The 23966-nt window shown below is 45.5% G+C and overlaps 1 protein-coding gene across 1 annotated transcript in view; it reads right to left on the reverse strand.

The window, feature by feature from the left end:
- Positions 1-2011: 2011 nt before the first annotated feature.
- The window catches only part of LOC148507797 (vasoactive intestinal polypeptide receptor-like), a gene marked incomplete at its 3' end in the record, with an annotated part of 261940 nt that continues 239985 nt past the window's right edge, over positions 2012-23966 (reverse strand). Inside the window, exons 5-8 of the mRNA XM_088445578.1 lie at positions 16306-16400; positions 3924-4056; positions 2212-2295; positions 2012-2104 (exon numbers count right to left, since the gene is read on the reverse strand). Of these exons, the coding sequence (XP_088301704.1) occupies positions 2012-2104; positions 2212-2295; positions 3924-4056; positions 16306-16400 (405 nt within the window). The remainder of the gene's footprint in view (positions 2105-2211; positions 2296-3923; positions 4057-16305; positions 16401-23966) is intronic.

The raw sequence follows: 23966 nt of genomic DNA on the forward strand, positions 1-23966 counted from the left end.
CATCCAACCATACCTGTCCCACATCATTACACCTCACCATACATGTCCCACATCATTACACCTCACCATTCCTGTCCCACATCATTACACCCCACCATACCTGCCCCACATCATTACACCTCACCATACCTGTCCCACATCATTACACCTCACCATACATGTCCCACATCATTACACCCCATCATACCTGCCCCACATCATTACACCTCACCATACCTGTCTCACATCATTACACCTCACAATGCATGTCTCACATCATTACACCTCACAATACATGTCCCACATCATTACACCTCACCATACCTGTCCCACATCATTACACCTCACAATACATGTCTCACATCATTACACCTCACAATACCTGTCCCACATCATTACACCTCACCATACCTGTCCCACATTACACCTCACAATACATGTCCCACATCATTACACCTCACCATACATGTCTCACATCATTACACCTCACAATACATGTCCCACATCATTACACCTCACCATACATGTCCCACATCATTAAATCTATTATTCTGCTATTTAGAGAAGATAACATGAACAATTACATGTCTTTATTGGCTTCATTTTACTATTCAGACACCTCTAAACATATTCATTCATTGGACGGGTGTCTCAGGGGTCCCTTAGACCGGAAAGCTGCCTTAACTCCCAGTGAATCCCGCATTAACTTAACACGGATTTCTAATTGAACAGCAAAAAAATTGCGACGATGGTTTTTACCAATGTTAAAATGTTGCACAACCCAGCTAACGGATTCTGGGGGTCATTCAGACCCGCTCGTGAGCGGCAGTACGCTCGCAAGCGGGTCGATGTCCCCCACTGCGCATGCGCACGACGGAGGGAGCTCCGTCGTGCGCATGCACGAGACCCGGAGAGCGACGGGCTCTCCATCGCTCCGGGTCTCGCACTAAAGGGGGCGTGCTGTCGATGTTGATTGACAGCACGCCCCCTTTGGTGGGTGTGCTTGCCAGACGGAGGCATTCCCATGGGAACGCCTACCGTCTCAAGCCAGCCCCACTGACATCACAGCGAGACCCTACCGCAGGGTCTCCATCACAAGCCCGATGGTCGCAATGGTCTTGACCATCGCGACCATCATCATGGACGCTCGCATAAGCTGTGGGTGGTAACCCACAGCTATGCGAGCGTCCATGAGGACGCTACTAAAATAGGTAAGAGGGCCCTGATTCAGAGCGAGCGCTCTGGTCAGAGCGTTCAGCTCTGAATCAGGCCCTCTGGCCCTTGGCGTCTCAATCAGTGAAACACACGGCAACGCAATGGTTCAGACTGCGCGGAAGATGAACTGATGAATAGTACAAAGAAGGACAGAGCAACACAAAGAGGTACAGGGCCTGATCCAGCGAGGATCGCAGTAGCAAATACGCACGCAATCGGTCGATTAATTTGCATTGTGATGCATATGCTTTGCAGTGTGTGCGCGAACTAGCAATTGTGGTGGAAAGTGCGTTTGCAGAGACTACGCAGACTCCGAGCACATTGATTGACAGGGAGTGCAGTTGGTGGGTGGTGACGGGGGGCTGGTCGGGTGTATGCAGGCGTGCCAGTGCGTTGCAACACCATTGCAGGGGCGTGCATAAATTATTCACTGCGATACCATTCGCAGCCTGAGGCCTCATAGCGTGCGCTGAAGTTAGCAATTCCTGAGTGAGGTCTGACCTGCCATAACTGTGCGTATGTGTCCGATGTTACTCGATGTTGCCGATTGTTTCGCTATGTTGCACAAGTATACGGATGTGTGTAAGGGGAAGTGGGCGACCTTATGTCAGGCTGTGATCGCAATGCGATTGCAAACATTTACATATCACCGCTAATAACAGCAACTGCACTGCGTGCGTTCTAGCAGAATAGTGATCCGTGCTGAATCAGGCCCACAGCGCATTGTGAACTGCGGAGGTAATAAATGCAGTAACCAAAATCCGATTTCCTTTCTTCCCCCGATGTTGTTTTGATTTATGACATTTCCTTTTGTTACCCTGAAGGAAAATCTTTGTACAAGAGAAAGATATGAAATATAGATTAAGTGCCCCCAGCAGTTCATTTCTAACTCATCATCGCTAACGTCCTCCTGGGTAAGTGAAGGGGAAAATATATTACATTTAGTTCCAGAGAAAGTGCTGAGATACGTGGGATGTGTTCAAACTACATTTCATCTGTCTGATGGAATCGTGTTACCGTACAGGTAGCTCCAGGGACGCTCCGCTGCCGAGCCCCCAGATCCACCTGGAATTCCTGACACACGATCTGTTTGTCTGCCACCTGCAGACATGGCATGCCGTAAACTGATTTTAAAGTGAGCACACTGTGGGCAGATTCTGAGGTGGGAGTTAGAGTCTGTGCCCCTGGGTAACACCATGCTGCACTGCAGGGGGCAGATAGATGTACAATGTGCAGAGAGTTAGATGTGAGAGGGACGTGTCCTAGCTCAGAGCTACATTACAGTGTAAGGATAAAGCTGCCCAGCATGTGTGATACCCCGACTCTGATAGTGCCAGTAACTGTGCCCCTGGGTAACAACATGCTGAACTGCAGGGGGGCAGATGTACAATGTGCAGAGAGTTATATGTGGGAGGGACGTGTCCAGCTCAGAGCTACATTACAGTGTAAGGATAAAGCTGCCCAGCATGTGTGATACCCCGACTCTGATAGAGCCAGTAACTGTGCCCCTGGGTAACACCATGCTGCACTGCAGGGGGCAGATGTACAATGTGCAGAGAGTTAGATGTGGGAGGGACGTGTCCTAGCTCAGAGCTACATTACAGTGTAAGGATAAAGTTGCCCAGCATGTGTGATACCCCGACTCTGATAGAGCCAGTAACTGTGCCCCTGGGTAACACCAAGCTGTACTGCAGGGGGCAGATGTATAATGTACAGAGAGATAGATGTGGGGGGGACGTGTCCTAGCTCAGAGCTACATTACAGTGTAAGGATAAAGCTGCCCAGCATGTGTGATACCCTGACTCTGATAGTGCCAGTAACTGTGCCCCTGGGTAACACCGTGCTGCACTGCAGGGGGCAGATGTACAATGTGCAGAGAGTTAGATGTGGGAGGGACGTGTCCTAGCTCAGAGCTACATTACAGTGTAAGGATAAAGCTGCCCAGCATGTGTTATACCCTGACTCTGATAGAGCCAGTAACTGTGCCCCTGGGTAACACCGTGCTGCACTGCATAAGAGGCGTGAAATTGGGCAGCTTTATTATTTATTACATTAGTATGGTGGCGGAAGACAGAACAGACAACTAATCAGTGGAGCCACTTGGCTTAAAGTAAGTTCGCTTCAAACAACATTTGCATGGGTCAAGTGCCCTAAAAACTCCTGCAGAGAAGTGAGAGGTCTCCAACTCCCATCACAAAGCCCACCCGGACAGGCAGGGCTGCTGACCCCCGTAGGGTGAAAATCAGCCTAACCAGTGCCTTGAAGGGGAGCAAACCTCACATTGCAGGGAGATGGCCACTGGACCGCCATTCTTTCCCGCCAACCACTCACCAAGTCCACAAAATAACATACCAGAAAAAACTAAATGGAGGGAGGGAAATTCAGGCAAAAAGAGGGTGATCGCAAGCTAATAACCTTCTATAAACCTGAAGACCGGTCCAAGCTGACACCACACAACAATACCCAAATCAGGAACCAAAGAAATGACATTTTTCCTCATAACCTGTCACAGCCTTGCGGTATATAGGCCGTCATGCTTACTTCAGCACCTTGTTATTTTTTATAATCATGAGGTAAAATTGAATCCTTTTACGTACAGTGGAAGCAGCCATGTTGGGGGGCTGCTCCACTACCCTTCAGAAAGTCGCCTCAGTGCGGGTTTTAACCTGTCCCTGGTCTTCCCAAATTAATATGACAACTGTATTAGGGGCAAAACGGGCTTCACTTACCGTGCGTGGAGAGCAGTGGTCTGAACCGCCGCTTTCAAAGAGGACGATGTCCTTGACGAACACAGCAACGGCACGCATGATGAACGACATAAAGAGATGCATGTGGATGTAGTTCCTTGTACAGTGCAGCTTCCTAAGGGGAGGAGTGGGGAGATTGTGAGAACGTTACTCAGTGATCCCAAAAGTGCAAATCATCTGCCGCTAACAAATACAGGGGGAGTTGTCTCAAACCTTCTAAAGAGGACAGGTGGAGACGTTCCCCATAAAAACCAATCAGCCGCTATCTATCATCTCTCAGGCACATTCTATAAAATGGTAGCTAGATGCTCATTGGTTGCTATCGGCAAGGCCATACATTTGGCACATCATTATTTTATTTGGGGGGGGGCTCGTCCGGGATTTAAATCTGGGACCTTTCGCAAATCCCTCTGTGATGTAATTTTACATATAACTGTACTTATATATATATCTTATTGAAAATTCTTTACATTTTTTATTTTGTATATTCACATATTAACAAATGGAGATTCACGTACACAAACACTTACACGTGGTCTGAAATATTTCGCTCTTTTTATTTTATACTGACCAGATGGGCTTATGAGCATCTGGAAAAAAAAAAGTGATTTCCTTAATCCTGGACTGTCATACAGCAGCTCTGTGAATATTTTCTGTAAAAGGCAGAAGCGTCTGTCCCTGCAGCCGTCTCCTCAGACCTCCTTGTGTCAGGATCTTCTACGGTGACTCCAGAGATAAAGAGCCTTTGCTGAATGTGTCAGACAAAATGCCAAAGTGCCACAGCACCTGATATATCGCTCAACACCTCTCAAAGAACACCCTGGCGCTGGTCCCTGGCATCAGCGTAGGGGATCCAGCCTGCAGAACAAGTTGAGGGGCCAGTTACATGGGGAGAATTAGCTCTTTAACAAAACCGACCATCTCTTTAAGTGAAAGTTTTACGACGGCGCATTCTTAATCCATTAGCGGACGCGAAGATCTTTAGAATTGCAGTCTGAGTGCGTTAAGAGCAAAAACAAGATGTTATTTATTTTGAAATACCCATTAGTCGGTGCCAGAGGCACCCAAGGGTCATTAGCTGTAATCCTCTAATCCGCATCTTGACTACTACTTGGATTAGCGGCAAAACCCACTCAATCACTTATCGCGGTCACTGGCCGGCTAATCATTACGTAAGTGACACAGGTGCATTTGAAGAATGACACTTGTTCGCCGTCTTCGGTTTCTGAGTCACCACATTAATTACAAATCACGACCAAGGTCAGAAACAGACAGCGTATCTATCACACTGAATTGCTTTATACGCTAACGATAATGCCTGGCAGATGCTTTGTTTTTGCAGTCAGGGATTATGAATCATCTGCCACTTGTTATAAAGTGCACTGTCTTCTTTACTAACGGGCGACTCATCCTACTTCTAATGAGTCCTCTGTTGCAGAAAAGAGAGATAATCGGTCTGCGTCAGGCGGCCTGCGCCTGGTACAGCTGCCCCAGCGATTTGCACCTATAATAAGGCGCACAGGAATAGGCTAATGAGACTGGATGGGCTCATTCAGCGAACTGGGGGCCTGATTCATTACTGATCACAACTGCGATTACGCATCGGCAATTGCTTCATTCTGAGCATGCATATGTACTATAGTGCGCGTGAGCGAAGGCTCCACTGCGATCGGGGACCGTAATCGCAGTGACTAAGCAGACCCATTGCAGAGTGTTTGGCAGGAAGTGTTGTTTGTGGGAGGTGACGGTGCGTCGAAGAAATGCAGGCGCGCCAGAGTGTTTGAACGCCATTGCAGGGGCGTGCATAAATTATCCACCGCGATGCCTTAAGCAGCCTGAGCACTCATAGCGTGCGATGAGGTTAGCAATTCCAGAGTAAGGTCGGAGATTGTGTAAGTGTGCGTGCGGTTGCGATGATACTTTGTTACTGATGGTTTTCACAGTCTTGTTAAACATTAGGGACCAAGGAGGGCTATAGACAGGGACCCAGTCTTATGCTGGGTGCACACTAGGGCGATGTGTACCTAGCCCAACATCTGCAGCGATGGGATCCAGCGGGGGGAGCGCCATCGGCAAGTGCCGATACCACACTTGCCGATGCGGGCAGCGAGGGAGTGAGGTGGGGGCCATGCGGCATTCGGTAGCATGGCCCTCACTAACAACATCCCCTGACGGACCTGCATGGTAGGGTCTGATGGGGGTTGTCACTGGTGAACCGCGGGAGTGTGCATCATCAGCGACATAGTGGGGTACACACTAGACGATTTCAACAATTTGTTGTTCCCCATGCATCGGAATCGGCCAAATTATTAAAAATATTGGTCAAGTGTTGTACCCGGCATTATTCTCAGCGCTATATCATACAGCTGAGAATAGGTCAGCCTGGGGGCTACAGAGCTGGAGGGGCGCAGGTAGAGGCAGCTAGACTGCTTGTTGACCATCAGTGGCTATTGCTGGGAACACACTGGTTTTAATATACTGTCCATGCAGCCCGATGACCGATATATCGTCCCAGCCATCGGTCTCTGGGCCCGATTCAGACCCGGTCGCTAAGCCGCAATCGCACACTATGGGCGATAGTGGCCCGTCTGCGCAAGTGCATGTGTCGCAGTGCGCGTGTGCGAGCCAGTCACTCACGCGCTCGTAGTACACGGACTGAGCGCTAATTTGAGTGACAGATAGTGCCGTTTGTGGGTGGTCTATGAAACGGGGGTGTGGATGTGTGAATGCAGGCGTGCCTGTGCGTTCTAACGATGTTTCATGGGAGTGCATAATTAGCATGGAGGCGTCATTGTACACGTCACCTGGTTGTATTTCGGCCAGCAGTGATCGCAGTGCTTGCGGTGGGGTAGGGTCTACCTCAAGGGCTGCGAGCAGCTCCGATGGCTCTCGATGTTACTGAATAATCATACACTTCCTGGACATGACGTGTGCTAAGAAAGAAAAGTGGGCGTCATGACACCGGCGTGCGCTCACTCTGCCGTCTCTCTCTAAGACATAGAGGGCGTCCTTAAGCCTGGCCGTGCGATCGTGGAATTGCGTACCCGGCCTCTGACAGCTGCGAAAGTGCACTGTTTTGCGTCCGGGTCTGAATCGCCCTCTCTGTGCACTCAAAACACATGTGCAGAGCAGTGGATACATTTGCAGAGCAGTGGATACATGAGCAGAGCATTTCTATTATAGAGGTCGTTGTTAAGAAAATTGTCATTAAAATAACATCATAAAAGTGAGCTGTCCCCTCCTGTGCAGACTAGAGGCGCTATATAATGATCGGGGAGCAACTATAGCAGAAGCATTGCCGCATTTTCCCCTATAAATGTACCTATCCTCCATACAGTGACTTGTAAGGGGCAGGGCGGCTCGCTGGATGTTCTGATGGAATCAGTGTGGTTCCTGGCCATCCGCCGGCTTATTACTATAATCATCCTACAAAGTTCCTGGTGTCACATCAGACTTGTCTGTGTATTGTATTAATACTGTACATGCCATATCCAATTTTCTTGTGCACGTTTCATTTGATACTGAATTATACAGTACGGAGCTTTTGAAACATAAAGCAAAGTTTACATTTTAGGGCAAACATAAATCTCTTTTAGATGAAGAGGTAAAAAGACTGGGATCCGAGAGGTGACCTTTTGTTCCTGAAATTTAATTAAACTTATGTGGTGTCTCAATCTGTTGCACAGTACTCAGAATACTCTGTAAATTACAGCTCGGCAATTTAATATCCATAAAAAGTAGGGGTTATATAAATAGATTTGCTCCAGTCTGGATTAGTGATGTATCACGTTGCGAGAAAAGATACAGAAAGTTGGGGAATAGATGATGCATTGGGACGAGGCCATTTCAGTGATGATTTCAAAGTGATCAGTTGAGGATCTAACACATTCCATTTCCTCAGTGCAGTATATACAAAAACATATAATATACTGTATACTGGCTAACGCATTCCATTTCCTCAGTGCAGTATATACAAAAACATATAATATACTGTATATTGGCTAACGCATTCCATTTCCTCAGTGCAGTATATACAAAAACATATAATATACTGTATATTGGCTAACACATTCCATTTCCTCAGTGCAGTATATACAAAAACATATAATATACTGTATATTGGCTAACGCATTCCATTTCCTCAGTGCAGTATATACAAAAACATATAATATACTGTATACTGGCTAACGCATTCCATTTCCTCAGTGCAGTATATACAAAAACATATAATATACTGTATATTGGCTAACGCATTCCATATCCTCAGTGCAGTATATACAAAAACATATAATATACTGTATATTGGCTAACGCATTCCATTTCCTCAGTGCAGTATATACAAAAACATATAATATACTGTATACTGGCTAACGCATTCCATTTCCTCAGTGCAGTATATACAAAAACATATAATATACTGTATATTGGCTAACGCATTCCATATCCTCAGTGCAGTATATACAAAAACATATAATATACTGTATATTGGCTAACGCATTCCATATCCTCAGTGCAGTATATACAAAAACATATAATATACTGTATACTGGCTAACACATTCCATTTCCTCAGTGCAGTATATACAAAAACATATAATATACTGTATACTGGCTAACGCATTCCATTTCCTCAGTGCAGTATATACAAAAACATATAATATACTGTATATTGGCTAACGCATTCCATTTCCTCAGTGCGGTATATACAAAAACATATAATATACTGTATATTGGCTAACAGATTCCATTTCCTCAGTGCAGTATATACAAAAACATATAATATACAGTATATTGGCTAACGCATTCCATTTCCTCAGTGCAGTATATACAAAAACATATAATATACTGTATATTGGCTAACACATTCCATTTCCTCAGTGCACTATATACAAAAACATATAATATACTGTATATTGGCAAACGTATTCCATTTCCTCAGTGCAGTATATACAAAAACATATAATATACTGTATACTGGCTAACGCATTCCATATCCTCAGTGCAGTATATACAAAAACATATAATATACTGTATACTGGCTAACGCATTCCATTTCCTCAGTGCAGTATATACAAAAACATATAATATACTGTATATTGGCTAACGCATTCCATTTCCTCAGTGCAGTATATACAAAAACATATAATATACTGTATATTGTCTAACGTATTCCATTTCCTCAGTGCAGTATATACAAAAACATAATATACTGTATATTGGCTAACACATTCCATATCCTCAGTGCAGTATATACAAAAAACATATAATATACTGTATACTGGCTAACGCATTCCATTTCCTCAGTGCAGTATATACAAAAACATATAATATACTGTATATTGGCTAACACATTCCATTTCCTCAGTGCAGTATATACAAAAACATATAATATACTGTATACTGGCTAACGCATTCCATTTCCTCAGTGCACTATATACAAAAACATATAATATACTGTATATTGGCTAACGCATTCCATTTCCTCAGTGCAGTATATACAAAAACATATAATATACTGTATACTGGCTAACGCATTCCATTTCCTCAGTGCAGTATATACAAAAACATATAATATACTGTATATTGGCTAACGCATTCCATATCCTCAGTGCAGTATATACAAAAACATATAATATACTGTATATTGGCTAACGCATTCCATTTCATCAGTGCAGTATATACAAAAACATATAATATACTGTATACTGGCTAACGCATTCCATTTCCTCAGTGCAGTATATACAAAAACATATAATATACTGTATATTGGCTAACGCATTCCATATCCTCAGTGCAGTATATACAAAAACATATAATATACTGTATATTGGCTAACGCATTCCATATCCTCAGTGCAGTATATACAAAAACATATAATATACTGTATACTGGCTAACGCATTCCATATCCTCAGTGCAGTATATACAAAAACATATAATATACTGTATACTGGCTAACGCATTCCATTTCCTCAGTGCAGTATATACAAAAACATATAATATACTGTATATTGGCTAACGCATTCCATTTCCTCAGTGCAGTATATACAAAAACATATAATATACTGTATATTGTCTAACGTATTCCATTTCCTCAGTGCAGTATATACAAAAACATATAATATACTGTATATTGGCTAACGCATTCCATATCCTCAGTGCAGTATATACAAAAAACATATAATATACTGTATACTGGCTAACACATTCCATATCCTCAGTGCAGTATATACAAAAACATATAATATACTGTATATTGGCTAACACATTCCATTTCCTCAGTGCAGTATATACAAAAACATATAATATACTGTATATTGGCTAACGCATTCCATTTCCTCAGTGCAGTATATACAAAAACATATAATATACTGTATATTGGCTAACGCATTCCATATCCTCAGTGCAGTATATACAAAAACATATAATATACTGTATACTGGCTAACGCATTCCATATCCTCAGTGCAGTATATACAAAAACATATAATATACTGTATACTGGCTAACGCATTCCATTTCCTCAGTGCAGTATATACAAAAACATATAATATACTGTATACTGGCTAACGCATTCCATTTCCTCAGTGCAGTATATACAAAAACATATAATATACTGTATATTGGCTAACGCATTCCATATCCTCAGTGCAGTATATACAAAAACATATAATATACTGTATACTGGCTAACGCATTCTATTTCCTCAGTGCAGTATATACAAAAACATATAATATACTGTATATTGGCTAACACATTCCATATCCTCAGTGCAGTATATACAAAAACATATAATATACTGTATACTGGCTAACGCATTCCATTTCCTCAGTGCAGTATATACAAAAACATATAATATACTGTATATTGGCTAACGCATTCCATTTCCTCAGAGCAGTATATACAAAAACATATAATATATTGTATATTGGCTAACGCATTCCATATCCTCAGTGCAGTATATACAAAAACATATAATATACTGTATACTGGCTAACGCATTCCATTTCCTCAGTGCAGTATATACAAAAACATATAATATACTGTATATTGTCAAACGCATTCCATTTCCTCAGTGCAGTATATACAAAAACATATAATATACTGTATATTGGCTAACGTATTCCATTTCCTCAGTGCAGTATATACAAAAACATATAATATACTGTATATTGGCTAACGTATTCCATTTCCTCAGTGCAGTATATACAAAAACATATAATATACTGTATATTGGCTAATGCATTCCATATCCTCAGTGCAATATATACAAAAGCATATAATATACTGTATATTGTCAAACGCATTCCATTTCCTCAGTGCAGTATATACAAAAACATATAATATATATTGGCTAACGCATTCCATTTCATCAGTGCCGTATGTACAAAAATATATAATATACTGTATATTGGCTAACGCACTCCATTTCCTCAGTGCAATATATACAGAAACATATTATATATATTGGCTAACGCATTCCATTTCCTGAGTGCAGTATATACAAAAACATATAATATATATTGGCTAATGCATTCCATTTCCTCAGTGCAGTATATACAAAAACATATAATATACTGTATATTGGCTAACGCATTCCATATCCTCAGTGCAGTATATACAAAAACATATAATATATATTGTCAAACGCATTCCATTTCCTCAGTGCAGTATATACAAAAACATATAACATACATTGGCTAACGCATTCCATTTCCTCAGTGCAGTATATACAAAAACATATTATATTTATTGTCAAACGCATTCCATTTCCTCAGTGCAGTATATGCAAAAACATATAATATATATTGGCTAACGCATTCCATATCCTCAGTGCAGTATATACAAAAACATATAATATACTGTATATTGGCTAACGCAATCCATTTCCTGAGTGCAGTATATACAAAAACAAATAATATATATTGGCTAAGGCATTCCATTTCCTCAGTGCCGTATATACAAAAACATATAATATACTGTATATTGGCTAACGCATTCCATTTCCTCAGTGCCGTATATACAAAAACATATAATATATATTGGCTAACGCAGTCCATTTCCTCAGTGCAGTATATACAAAAACATATAATATATATTGGCTAACGTATTCCATTTCCTCAGTGCAGTATATACAAAAACATATAATATATATTGGCTAACGCATTTCATTTCCTCAGTGCAGTATATACAAAAATATATAATATATATTGGCTGACGCAGTCCATTTCCTCAGTGCAGTAAATACAAAAACATATAATATATATTGGCTAACGCATTCCATTTCCTCAGTGCAGTATATACAAAAACATATAACATATATTGGCTAACGCATTCCATTTCCTTAGTATATACAGGGCCGCTAAGAGGGTGGGGGCGGGTTCTAATTACCCGAGCTGCTGGAGGGCCTGGCGGGGTGCCGGGGTCCAGCGCCCCCCCCTCCCACTTAAATCATAGCAGCCCTGATTAGGCAACACCCCCTTCACCCGGGCCGGCCGGCCTGACTACGCCCGAGTATATATGAACACATATAGTATACAGACGTGTCCTCATACATCGAGCCTCCTTGCGAGTTAAACAGCCCTTCTAGTTGCCCCTTGATGTGCATTGATGTGCATCATAGCTCTCCGCAGGCTGATTGAGAGATTCATACAGATGTACAAATGTCACATATCACATTTATCTTGGCATGTCCTAGTAGCATCACATTACGACTTTCATCCATATTCAGCACAAAAAAAAAGACGCCCAAAAGATGCCCAGCGCTAGCAGAGTCTCCCGGGACCAGGCGTGCCAAGAGGGGCTTGTTTGACCCAACTGCAGCAAAGACGAGTGAGGAGACATCTGTATCTGTCTTGGAGTTTTTAAAAACATCAAAAACATAAAACCAGCAGTATGTTGTAATGCAGAATCATGTCGATATACCGGTGTTGACATTCTGAATGTCGGTTTTGTTATACCATGCCAGTCCTGCGAGCTGTCCATCCTGTGGCAGTAATCTCACGTGAAGTATCCTAAATACTTTGTCAAATAATTGCTGTATAAATTAATTAGTACTGAGATGTTTGTAGACCACCCACAAGGCATTCTAAGGAGTTTCTGCCATTCCTACAAGTACAGAAAATCTCTCACAGGATCATTTATCAATGAAACATAATTCGGTACTTCAGTATCTTTGCGGCACCCTGGTTACGCTACTTACGTATCTTCACTGAATAGTGCAGATACGTAAGTAGCGTAAACTGAAATACCATTCGGCCCCTTGCAGGCTCGCTTCGCTCGCCACGCTGCCCACTTGGATGGTAGGGAATGACGTCGGATGGTAGGGAATGACGTTGGACATTAGCGTAAAGATGAGCCCGTGTCCAAAGTCATTCCCTACCATCCAACGTCATTCCCTACCATACAAGTGGGCATGGAGAGGGAAATAAATCCATGTGGCGAGCGCAGCGAGTCCGCAAGGGGCCGAATAGTATTTCCTGGTTAAGCTACTTACGTAGCGTAACCAGGGGGCTGCAAAGATACGGAAGTACCCATAATTCTTATGATAATTACCGTTCGCTTTCCCTACCGTTTTCACTGCTAATCTACTTTTTTTTCACAGCTATTTGTTAAACCCTCACTACCCGGCGAGTGAAAACGGTAATTTAGTTGGTGTAATGATTTTTTTTCTTCACTTTCGTCCTGACGAATCCGGGGCTTTGTGGGGGTGGCCCTGCTGGCGCATCGGCATGGACCAGATAAATGGATAAATGAGACATAGGAGGAGATGGGTCACAGAGCAGGAACAGCTGGCATGGGAGCGGTGACATGGGCTATAGCTACCTCCGGCAGCTGCTCCCTGTCTCATTCAGGGGGAGGGGGGGGGCGTGCAGAAACCTGTTACCAGAGAAGACACAGGTGGAGAGGGGAGACACAAGCATGATGGGCAAGCAGGGAACGGAGAAAGAGCAGAGGAGGATCGGGCAGGGAGCAGAGACATGGGCAGAGGAGACACAGGTGGAGAGGGGAGTCAGGAGGAAAAGAGGCGGGCAGGGAGCAGAGACATTGACATGAGTAGGAGCGGGCAAGGAGAACAGACATAGGCATTGAGGTGGGCAAGTAGTGGAGACATGTGCTGTGGAGACACAGGAATAGAGGGGATACACGGTCAGGAGCAGCGGGCAAGGAGCGCATATATGGGCAAGAGAAGGAGCAGTCAGGGAACTGAGACAAAGTTCATGAGACATAGGGGGAAGTAGTGCACATCAGCTTCCTGCTTCCTCGGTTTCCCTGGCGATGGACTCACTGCAAAGAATTGTGGGACCTGACTGATGGCGATCACTACCCCGCCAAGTGACCATCGCTCGCCAATTCTAGTTTAACAACTGCCTGACCAGGCGAGTCCACAATAACGCTACGAGCGTTATTACTAAAAGACCGCTCGTTGATACATAATGATTCATATATAACAAATATGTAAAATTAAACCTAACGGTAACTGACAGTAAAATACCTTAACTACTGTTTTGGTTGAATGATAAATAGCTGTCAGTGGTTTTAAAAACTTCTTATGCTTCTTTAATGGATGAGCCTGTCAGTTTGCAGCTCTTGGCGGACAATTCCAACTTCTGAGATTGTAGTAGAATTAGATGAAGTTAGAGATGTGCGCTGACACTTGTGTTTTGGTTTTTGGATCTGGATTAATCTTCGTGTTTTGGTTTTGCAAAACCACCCTCAATTGTTTTGGTTTTGGATTTTTTGTTTATTTTTTATTTTTTTTGAAAAAAAAAGACAAAAAGTTTTTAAAAACAGCTAAAATCATGTAATTTATGCAATCCAAAACCCGAAATTCGGTTTTAAAATCCGAATTCCAAACCGCAAAGAGATGACAACTGCGACTCGGATTTACCTGGATCTCCTCAAGAGATCAAAACTGCAACTCGGATTCATCTGGATTCACGAAAATTCAGGTGGATTCGGATTTCTGGAGAACCGAACGCCACATCTCTAGATGAAACAAATGACTTACCTGCGCTCTCACGATCCTCGGATCTAGCAGGTCTCGCACTGCCTCTAATGATCTCGGGCAGGAGTTCGAAGGGTACATTTATTAACCAGCGGATTGTCAAAGCCGCCGATCAAAGACGTATTTGATTTTAAAACGGTAATAGAAAATAAATGTTAAGCAAGTCTGATTTAGCTTTTATTTCTATTTCCGTTTTACTAAATCTATCGGCCAAAGCTTTGATAACCTGCTGGTTAGTAAATATTCCCTCCGTCACAGGTTCGGGATAAGAGACGTCCCCAGCAGGAGGGAGACTGTTCTCCTTGGAACCGTTAGAGGCACCGATAGTAAGTACAGTGCAAGTACGTGAGCTTTTTGCAACTTTTTATTTTTTATTTTTTGTGGCATATTATTTTAAATCTTTACATTAAAGCTGCACCACCACCTACATGAGAGATTTTATTACCATGCCCCTCCACCTAACCAGAGCGCCCTAAGATATACTTGCCAATGAACCTGTAACATCTGGGGGATTCCCCAATATTCTCCCGGAAGAATAGGTCACCCTTTTCGAATTCCGCCCACTTCCTAGTAAAATAGGCAGCGCAGGGACGCGATCATGCAATCCCGTCATATTGAGGAGACATAATGACGAGAAGCGCCTGGCCCAGCCACATCGGTGATCAGCTGCATGTTCCCTCCGGGAGAGCTTCACAATTGGTAAATATTCCCTGGGGCAGGTGGTTTTTTCTAGGGCTCCACCAGGTCTGTAGTACAGAACCGGCAAATCAACTTTGTTCACTGCGTAATTAGTGACGGTGAGACAGAGAGGACCAATCACAAGCTGCAATCCCTACTGTCCTCCCATACACCCAATTACTTGGTATCACCTGGAGCTGTAAGGGAAATGGAGGATTCCTCTGCAAAACCAGAAAGCCCTGAAGCTCTGGCCTGAGATACGATCTTGCTAGTAAAGTCTTTTACACAGGTGGTAGAAGTAGAAAGTGGTAACTGTAGAAGTGCTTTAGAAACACATACATAGAGGCATTGAGCTCCAATAATTCATGTGACCTAACCAGCATAGAACGTTACACAGATATATCTCCCTACTTCATTCTGAGAGTTCAGGGTCTTGAGTACATAATAACCCACATACAGAGTGTCTGATCCCAATGCGCCAAATACACTCAATAAGGCAAAAACTCTTCACTGAAACGCGTCAGTTTCCTCCTCAGGGATGGCCACTGCTGACATGTTATACTGTATTTCCACATATTACACTGTCATTAATCTATGCAGAAAAAATAAGTGTCAGATTTATTATTATTATTATTATTGTTATTATTATTATTATTATGACAGAAATCGCAGCGGTCTTACCTGAAAAGACACAGGATGATCATGGCTGCGGTGAGGGAGATTAGAGATAAACTGTGCCCGATGGTGTATCCCGTCTTTATCATCCCGAAGAACGCCTTTGGACAAGAGAGAACATAATTCATTTGCCCATGGAACACATATCACACAATTATTTCTGTAAGACGCAGAGAGCCCCCGACGCACCAGCCCACCACATGACCAGCCCCGGGAAACCACCTGTGATTGTACAGTTTGCACATCATCCCTTTAAATCATCACACATATGATTTACACAGATTTGTGGCCGGCTGACTTCAAGTCCCCATTTCACCTGGTTTTAATCAGTTACCAAACCTGTATAATTCGGTATGGAGTGAGGAAGCCAACGGTCGAAATGCCGACCGCCGACTTCCCAACTATGCAATCCCGATGCCTATCATTATCCCTACACCAGGAGCCCGACGCCCAGCATAACAAACGAAGGTAAGCCGGGCGGTGGGCGCGGACAGCCGTGGGGGGGAGGGTTAGGTTAGGGGCTTCAGGAGGGGACAGGGTTAGGCACCCCCCGGGAGGGTTAGGTTTAGGTGGGGATGGGGGGGTTAAGTTTAGGCACTTACGGGGGGGGGAAGGGTTAGGCACTAGGGGAGAGGTTAGGGTTAGGCGCACCTAAGGGAGGGTAAGGGGGGGAGAGGGTTAGGTTTAGTTAGTTTACTCACCTGTCGGGCTCTCCACTGCTGCCGGTCTTCCGGCGTTGGAATTTGAACCTCCGGACATAGGTCCACTGGTCATTCATACTGATCCCGTATAATTTACGTGTCCAGTTTTAAAGGGATGAGGTAGAACTCCCTATGTGATTGGCTGCGTGGCACTCCCTATGTGATTGGCTGTGTGGCACTCTTTATGTGATTGGCTGCGTGGCACTCCCTATGTGATTGGCTGCGAGGCACTCCCTATGTGATTGGCTGCATGGCACTCCCTATGTGATTGGATGCGAGGCACTCCGTATGTGACTGGCTGCATGGCACTCCCTATGTGATTGGCTGCGTGGCACTCCCTATGTGATTGGCTACGTGGTACTCCCTATGTGATTGGCTGCGTGGAACTCCCTATGTAATTGGCTGCGTGGCACTCCCTATGTAATTGGCTGTGTGGCACTCCGTAAGTGATTGGCTGCATGGCACTCCCTATGGAATTGGCTGCGTGGCACTCCCTATGTAACTGGCTGCGTGGCACTCCCTATGTGATTGGCTGCGTGGCACTCCCTATGTGATTGGCTGCATGGCACTCCCTATGTGATTGGCTGCCTGGCACTTTGTATGTGATTGGCTGCGTGACACTCCGTATGCGATTAGCTGCGTGGCACTCCCTATGTGATTGTCTGCGTGGCACTCCCTATGTGATTGTCTGCGTGGCACTCCCTAAGTGATTGGCTACGTGGCACTCCCAAAGTGATTGGCTGTGTGGCACTCCCTAAGTGATTGGCTGCATGGCACTCCCTATGTAATTGGCTACGTGACACTCCCTATGTGATTGGCTACGTGGCACTCCCTATGTGATTGGCTGCGTGGCACTCCATAAGTGATTGCCTGCATGGCACTCCCTATGTGATTGGCTGCCTGGCACTCCATATGTGATTGGCTATGTGGCACTCCGTATGCGATTGGCTGCGTGACACTTCATATGCGATTGGCTGCGTGGCACTCCCATGTGATTGGCTGTGTGGCACTCCGTATGTGATTGGCTGCGTGACACTCCATATGTGATTGGCTGCGTGACACTCCGTATGTGATTGGCTGCGTGGCACTCCCTATGTAATTGGCTGCGTGACACTCCATATGCGATTGGCTGCCTTGCACTCCCTAAGTGATTGGCTACATGGCACTCTAAGTGATTGGCTGTGTGGCACTCCCTAAGTGATTGGCTGCATGGCATTCCCTAAGTGATTGGATGCGTGGCACTCCCTATGTGATTGGTAATGTGTGGCACTCCCTATGTGATTGGCTATGTGGCACTCCCTAAGTGATTGGCTATGTGGCACTCCCTAAGTGATTGGATATGTGGCACTCCCTAAGTGATAGGCTATGTGGCACTCCCTAAGTGATTGGTTGTGTGGCACTCACTTAGTGATTGGCTGTGTGGCACTCCCTATGTGATTGGCTACGTGGCACTCCCTAAGTGATTGGCTATGTGGCACTCCCTAAGTGATTGGCTACGTGGCACTCCCTAAGTGATGGTTGTGTGGCACTCCCTAAGTGATTGGTTGTGTGGCACTCCCTAAGTGATTGGTTGTGTGGCACTCCCTAAGTGATTGGTTGTGTGGCACTCCCTATGTGATTGGCTACATGGCACTCCCTATGTGATTGGCTACATGGCACTCCCTAAGTGATTGGTTGTGTGGCACTCACTAAGTGATTGGTTGTGTGGCACTCCCTATGTGATTGGCTACGTGGCACTCCCTAAGTGATTGGCTGTGTGGCACTCCATTAGTGACTGGCTGTGTGGCACTCCCTATGTGATTGGCTACGTGGCACTCCCTAAGTGATTGGCTACGTGGCACTCCCTAAGTGATTGGCTATGTGGCACTCCCTAAGTCATTGGCTATGTGGCACTCCCTAAGTGATTGGTTGTGTGGCACTCCCTAAGTGATTGGTTGTGTGGCACTCCCTAAGTGATTGGTTGTGTGGCACTCCCTATGTGATTGGTTGTGTGGCACTCCCTAAGTGATTGGTTGTGTGGCACTCCCTAAGTGATTGGTTGTGTGGCACTCCCTATGTGATTGGCTACATGGCACTCCGTATGTGATTGGTTGTGTGGCACTCCCTATGTGATTAGTTGTGTGGCACTCCCTATGTGATTGGCTACATGGCACTCCCTATGTGATTGGCTACATGGCACTCCCTAAGTGATTGGTTGTGTGGCACTCACTAAGTGATTGGTTGTGTGGCACTCCCTATGTGATTGGCTACGTGGCACTCCCTAAGTGATTGGCTGTGTGGCACTCCATTAGTGACTGGCTGTGTGGCACTCCCTATGTGATTGGCTACGTGGCACTCCCTAAGTGATTGGCTACGTGGCACTCCCTAAGTGATTGGCTATGTGGCACTCCCTAAGTCATTGGCTGTGTGGCACTCCCTAAGTGATTGGCTACGTGGCACTCCCTAAGTGATTGGTTGTGTGGCACTCCCTAAGTGATTGGTTGTGCGGCACTCCCTAAGTGATTGGTTGTGTGGCACTCCCTATGTGATTGGCTACATGGCACTCCCTATGTGATTGGCTACATGGCACTCCCTAAGTGATTGGTTGTGTGGCACTCCCTAAGTGATTGGTTGTGTGGCACTCCCTAAGTGATTGGTTGTGTGGCACTCCCTAAGTGATTGGCTATGTGGCACTCCCTAAGTGATTGGCAATGTGGCACTCCCTAAGTGACTGGCTATGTGGCACTCCCTAAGTGATTGGCTATGTGGCACTCCCTAAGTGATTGGTTGTGTGGCACTCCCTTAGTGATTGGCTACGTGGCACTCCCTAAGTGATTGGTTGTGTGGCACTCCCTAAGTGATTGGTTGTGTGGCACTCCCTAAGTGATTGGTTGTGTGGCACTCCCTAAGTGATTGGCTATGTGGCACTCCCTAAGTGATTGGCAATGTGGCACTCCCTAAGTGATTGGCTATTTGGCACTCCCTAAGTGATTGGCTATGTGGCACTCCCTAAGTGATTGGTTGTGTGGCAGTCCCTTAGTGATTGGCTGTGTGGCACTCCCTATGTGATTGGCTACGTGGCACTCCCTAAGTGATTGGCTATGTGGCACTCCCTAAGTGATTGGCTACGTGGCACTCCCTAAGTGAATGGTTGTGTGGCACTCCTTAAGTGATTGGTTGTGTGGCACTCCCTAAGTGATTGGTTGTGTGGCACTCCCTAAGTGATTGGTTGTGTGGCACTCCCTATGTGATTGGCTACGTGGCACTCCCTAAGTGATTGGCTGTGTGGCACTCCCTTAGTGATTGGCTGTGTGGCACTCCCTAAGTGATTGGCTGTGTGGCACTCCCTATGTGATTGGCTACATGGCACTCCCTAAGTGATTGGCTACGTGGCACTCCCTAAGTCATTGGCTACGTGGCACTGCCTAAGGGATTGGTTGTGTGGCACTCCCTAAGTGATTGGTTGTGTGGCACTCCCTAAGTGATTGGTTGTGTGGCACTCCCTATGTGATTGGTTGTGTGGCACTCCCTAAGTGATTGGTTGTGTGGCACTCCCTAAGTGATTGGTTGTGTGGCACTCCCTATGTGATTGGTTGTGTGGCACTCCCTATGTGATTGGCTGCGTGGCACTCCCTAAGTGATTGTCTACGTGGCACTCCCTAAGTGATTGGCTGTGTGGCACTCCCTAAGTGATTGGCTACGTGGCATTCCCTAAGTGATTCGATTTGTGGCACTCCCTATGTGATTGGCTGCGTGGCACTCCCTATGTAATTGGCTGCATGGCACTCTTGGCTGCGTGACACTCCATATGCGATTGGCTGCGTGACACTCCGTATGCGATTGGCTGCGTGGCACTCCCTATGTGATTGGCTGCGTGACACTCCCTATGTGATTGGCTACGTGGCACTCCCTAAGTGATTGGCTACGTGGCACTCCCTAAGTGATTGGCTATGTGGCACTCCCTATGTAATTGGCTGCGTGGCACTCCCTAAGTGATTGGTTGTGTGGCACTCCCTAAGTGATTGGTTGTGTGGCACTCCCTAAGTGATTGGTTGCGTGGCACTCCCTAAGTGATTGGTTGTGTGGCACTCCCTATGTGATTGGTTGTGTGGCACTCCCTAAGTGATTGGTTGTGTGGCACTCCCTAAGTGATTGGTTGTGTGACACTCCCTATGTAATTGGTTGTGTGGCACTCCCTAAGTGATTGGTTGTGTGGCACTCCCTAAGTGATTGGTTGTGTGGCACTCCCTATGTGATTGGTTGTGTGGCACTGCCTAAGTGATTGGTTGTGTGACACTCCCTATGTAATTGGCTGCGTGGCACTCCCTAAGTCCCTAAGTGTGTGGCACTCCCTATGTGATTGGTTGTGTGGCACTCCCTATGTGATTGGTTGTGTGGCACTCCCTATGTGATTGGTTGTGTGGCACTCCCTATGTGATTGGTTGTGTGGCACTCCCTATGTGATTGGTTGTGTGGCACTCCCGTTCAATTGAGGACTCATTCCAGATTATGAGCGGAAAAGATTGAGGTTTTTATTTATCACTGGATTACTAAGAAAGCAGAATTCCCATTGAACAACAAGGAGACAGAGTAAAGTAAAATAAATTAGAGATGTGCAGACTTGGGTCAGTTCGGATTTCCCTGCATAATTTAGGGAGGCAAAACGTCATATTTAATGGACAAACATCATCATTCATGGAGAAAAGTCCACAAATGATGATGTTTGTCCATGAAAGACGACGTTTTACCTCTTTCTGAGACGCAAAATTTGGCGGGAAAATCCGAACTGATCCAAGTCTGCACATCTCTAAAATGAATAGGAATAAAGTGGTAAATGAGGGTGTTTCATTAATTTTATTAAAACATACTGGCTGCTATTACTGTAGTATAATGGGACTGGTGGGCTAATTCAGCCGTGCAATGCCGAACGCAGATTACCGACTACCTGGAATCTGTGCATGCGCAGGACCCATTCTGTGAATGTGCAGAACGGGTCCTGCATGATCACATGCAGCCCCTTCTATACTTCTGCCTGATTGACAGGCAGAGGAATTTAAGGGGTGATGCGGGGGTGGGGCATACCTGCCGACTTTCTGGAAGCTGACAGTGATGTGCGGGCAGGTGATACAGGTGAGGCAGATGATGCTGGTGAGGCAGGTGATACAGGTGAGGCAGATGATGCTGGTGAGGCAGATGATGCTGGTGATGCAGGTGAGGGAGATGATGCTGGTGATACAGGTGATGCAGGTGAGGCAGATGATGCAGGTGAGGGAGATGATGCTGGTGATACAGGTGAGGCAGATGATGCAGGTGAGGCAGATGATGCAGGGGAGGCAGGTGATGCAGGTGAGGCAGATGATGCAGGGGAGGCAGGTGAGGCAGATGATGCAGGTGAGGCAAGTGATGCTGATGAGGCAGGTGAGGCAGGTAAGGTAGGTGATGTAGGTGAGGCAGGTGATGCTGGTGAGGCAGGGCAGGCAGGTGATGCTGGTGAGGAAGGGGAGGCAGGTGATGCTGGTGAGGCAGGGAAGGCAGATGATGCTGGTGAGGCAGATGATGCAGGGGAGGCAGGTGAGGCAGATGATGCAGGTGAGGCAAGTGATGCTGATGAGGCAGGTGAGGCAGGTAAGGTAGGTGATGTAGGTGAGGCAGGTGATGCTGGTGAGGCAGGGCAGGCAGGTGATGCTGGTGAGGAAGGGGAGGCAGGTGATGCTGGTGAGGCAGGGAAGGCAGATGATGCTGGTGAGGCAGATGAGGCAGGTAAGGTAGGTGATGTAGGTGAGGCAGGTGATGTAGGTGAGGCAGGTGATGCAGGTGAGGCAGATGATGCTGGTGAGGCAGATGAGGCAGGTAAGGTAGGTGATGTAGGTGAGGCAGGTGATGTAGGTGAGGCAGGTGAGGCAGATGATGCTGGTGAGGCAGATGAGGCAGGTAAGGTAGGTGATGTAGGTGAGGCAGATGATGCTGTGAGGCAGGTGAGGCAGGTAAGGTAGGTGATGTTGGTGAGGCAGGTGATGCAGGTGAGGCAGATGATGCTGTGAGGCAGGTGAGGCAGAGCCTTTCCTGTCATACTTAGGTACACTCCACAGTTTTGACTATAAAAATTATTAGAAAATGTAAAGAAAATATTATAAATATCTTCTCTGTATTATTCTAATCATTTTATAGACAAAACTCTGTGGAGTAAGAAGTATATGGCAGGTGAGGCACTGCCTCCCCTCTCTACTTTTTCCGCACATCCCTGATCAAAACACTCACCAAATTTCCAGCACTATATACTACTGCACCTCTGTATAATGCCCATGTGAGCCCTCAGGTTCATATACAGTATGTATCTGTATATCTAGCTCTGACACTAGCCAGTGCCTCCCCAGCCACTGACCTCACTGCACGTCACTACCAGTGCCTCCCCAGCCATTGACCTCACTGCACGTCGCTGCCAGTGCCTCCCCAGCCACTGACCTCACTGCACGTCGCTACCAGTGCCTCCCCAGCCACTGACCTCACTGCACGTCAGAACCAGTGCCTCCCCAGCCACTGACCTCACTGCACGTCACTACCAGTGCCTCCCCAGCCATTGACCTCACTGCACGTCGCTGGAAGATGATAGGATGCTGGGTATATTATTCGTGACGCGCCTCACGAAGAAGCAACTTTTTGTTGCTGAAAAAGTTTTTTTTTTTTTTTTTTTTAGCTGAAATAAAGGAGAGGAGTTTCCCAGCATATAGGGGACTAATAAATGGGTAAAAGAGGGTTCTGGCAGCCATGCGTATGCCGGTACTTGTAGTTCTACAACTGCAGCTCTTACCGCTGAAATGTATTCCGCACTTTGTTGCATGTGATGAATAAAATGAAAGCTGCAGCGGTTATTGCTGCGTGAGAGGCAGATCCTACATCCCGCTCTCTGCACAAGCTCTCTGCAGTGTTTTCCTGGAGCATAGAACGTCATCTGGCCAGTAATTGTCAGAGATCTCTGCCACATTACTC

The sequence above is a fragment of the Taudactylus pleione genome, unplaced genomic scaffold (genome assembly GCF_031769625.1).
Source record: "Taudactylus pleione unplaced genomic scaffold, aTauple2 ptg000383l, whole genome shotgun sequence".
Taxonomy (NCBI): Eukaryota; Metazoa; Chordata; class Amphibia; order Anura; family Myobatrachidae; genus Taudactylus; species Taudactylus pleione.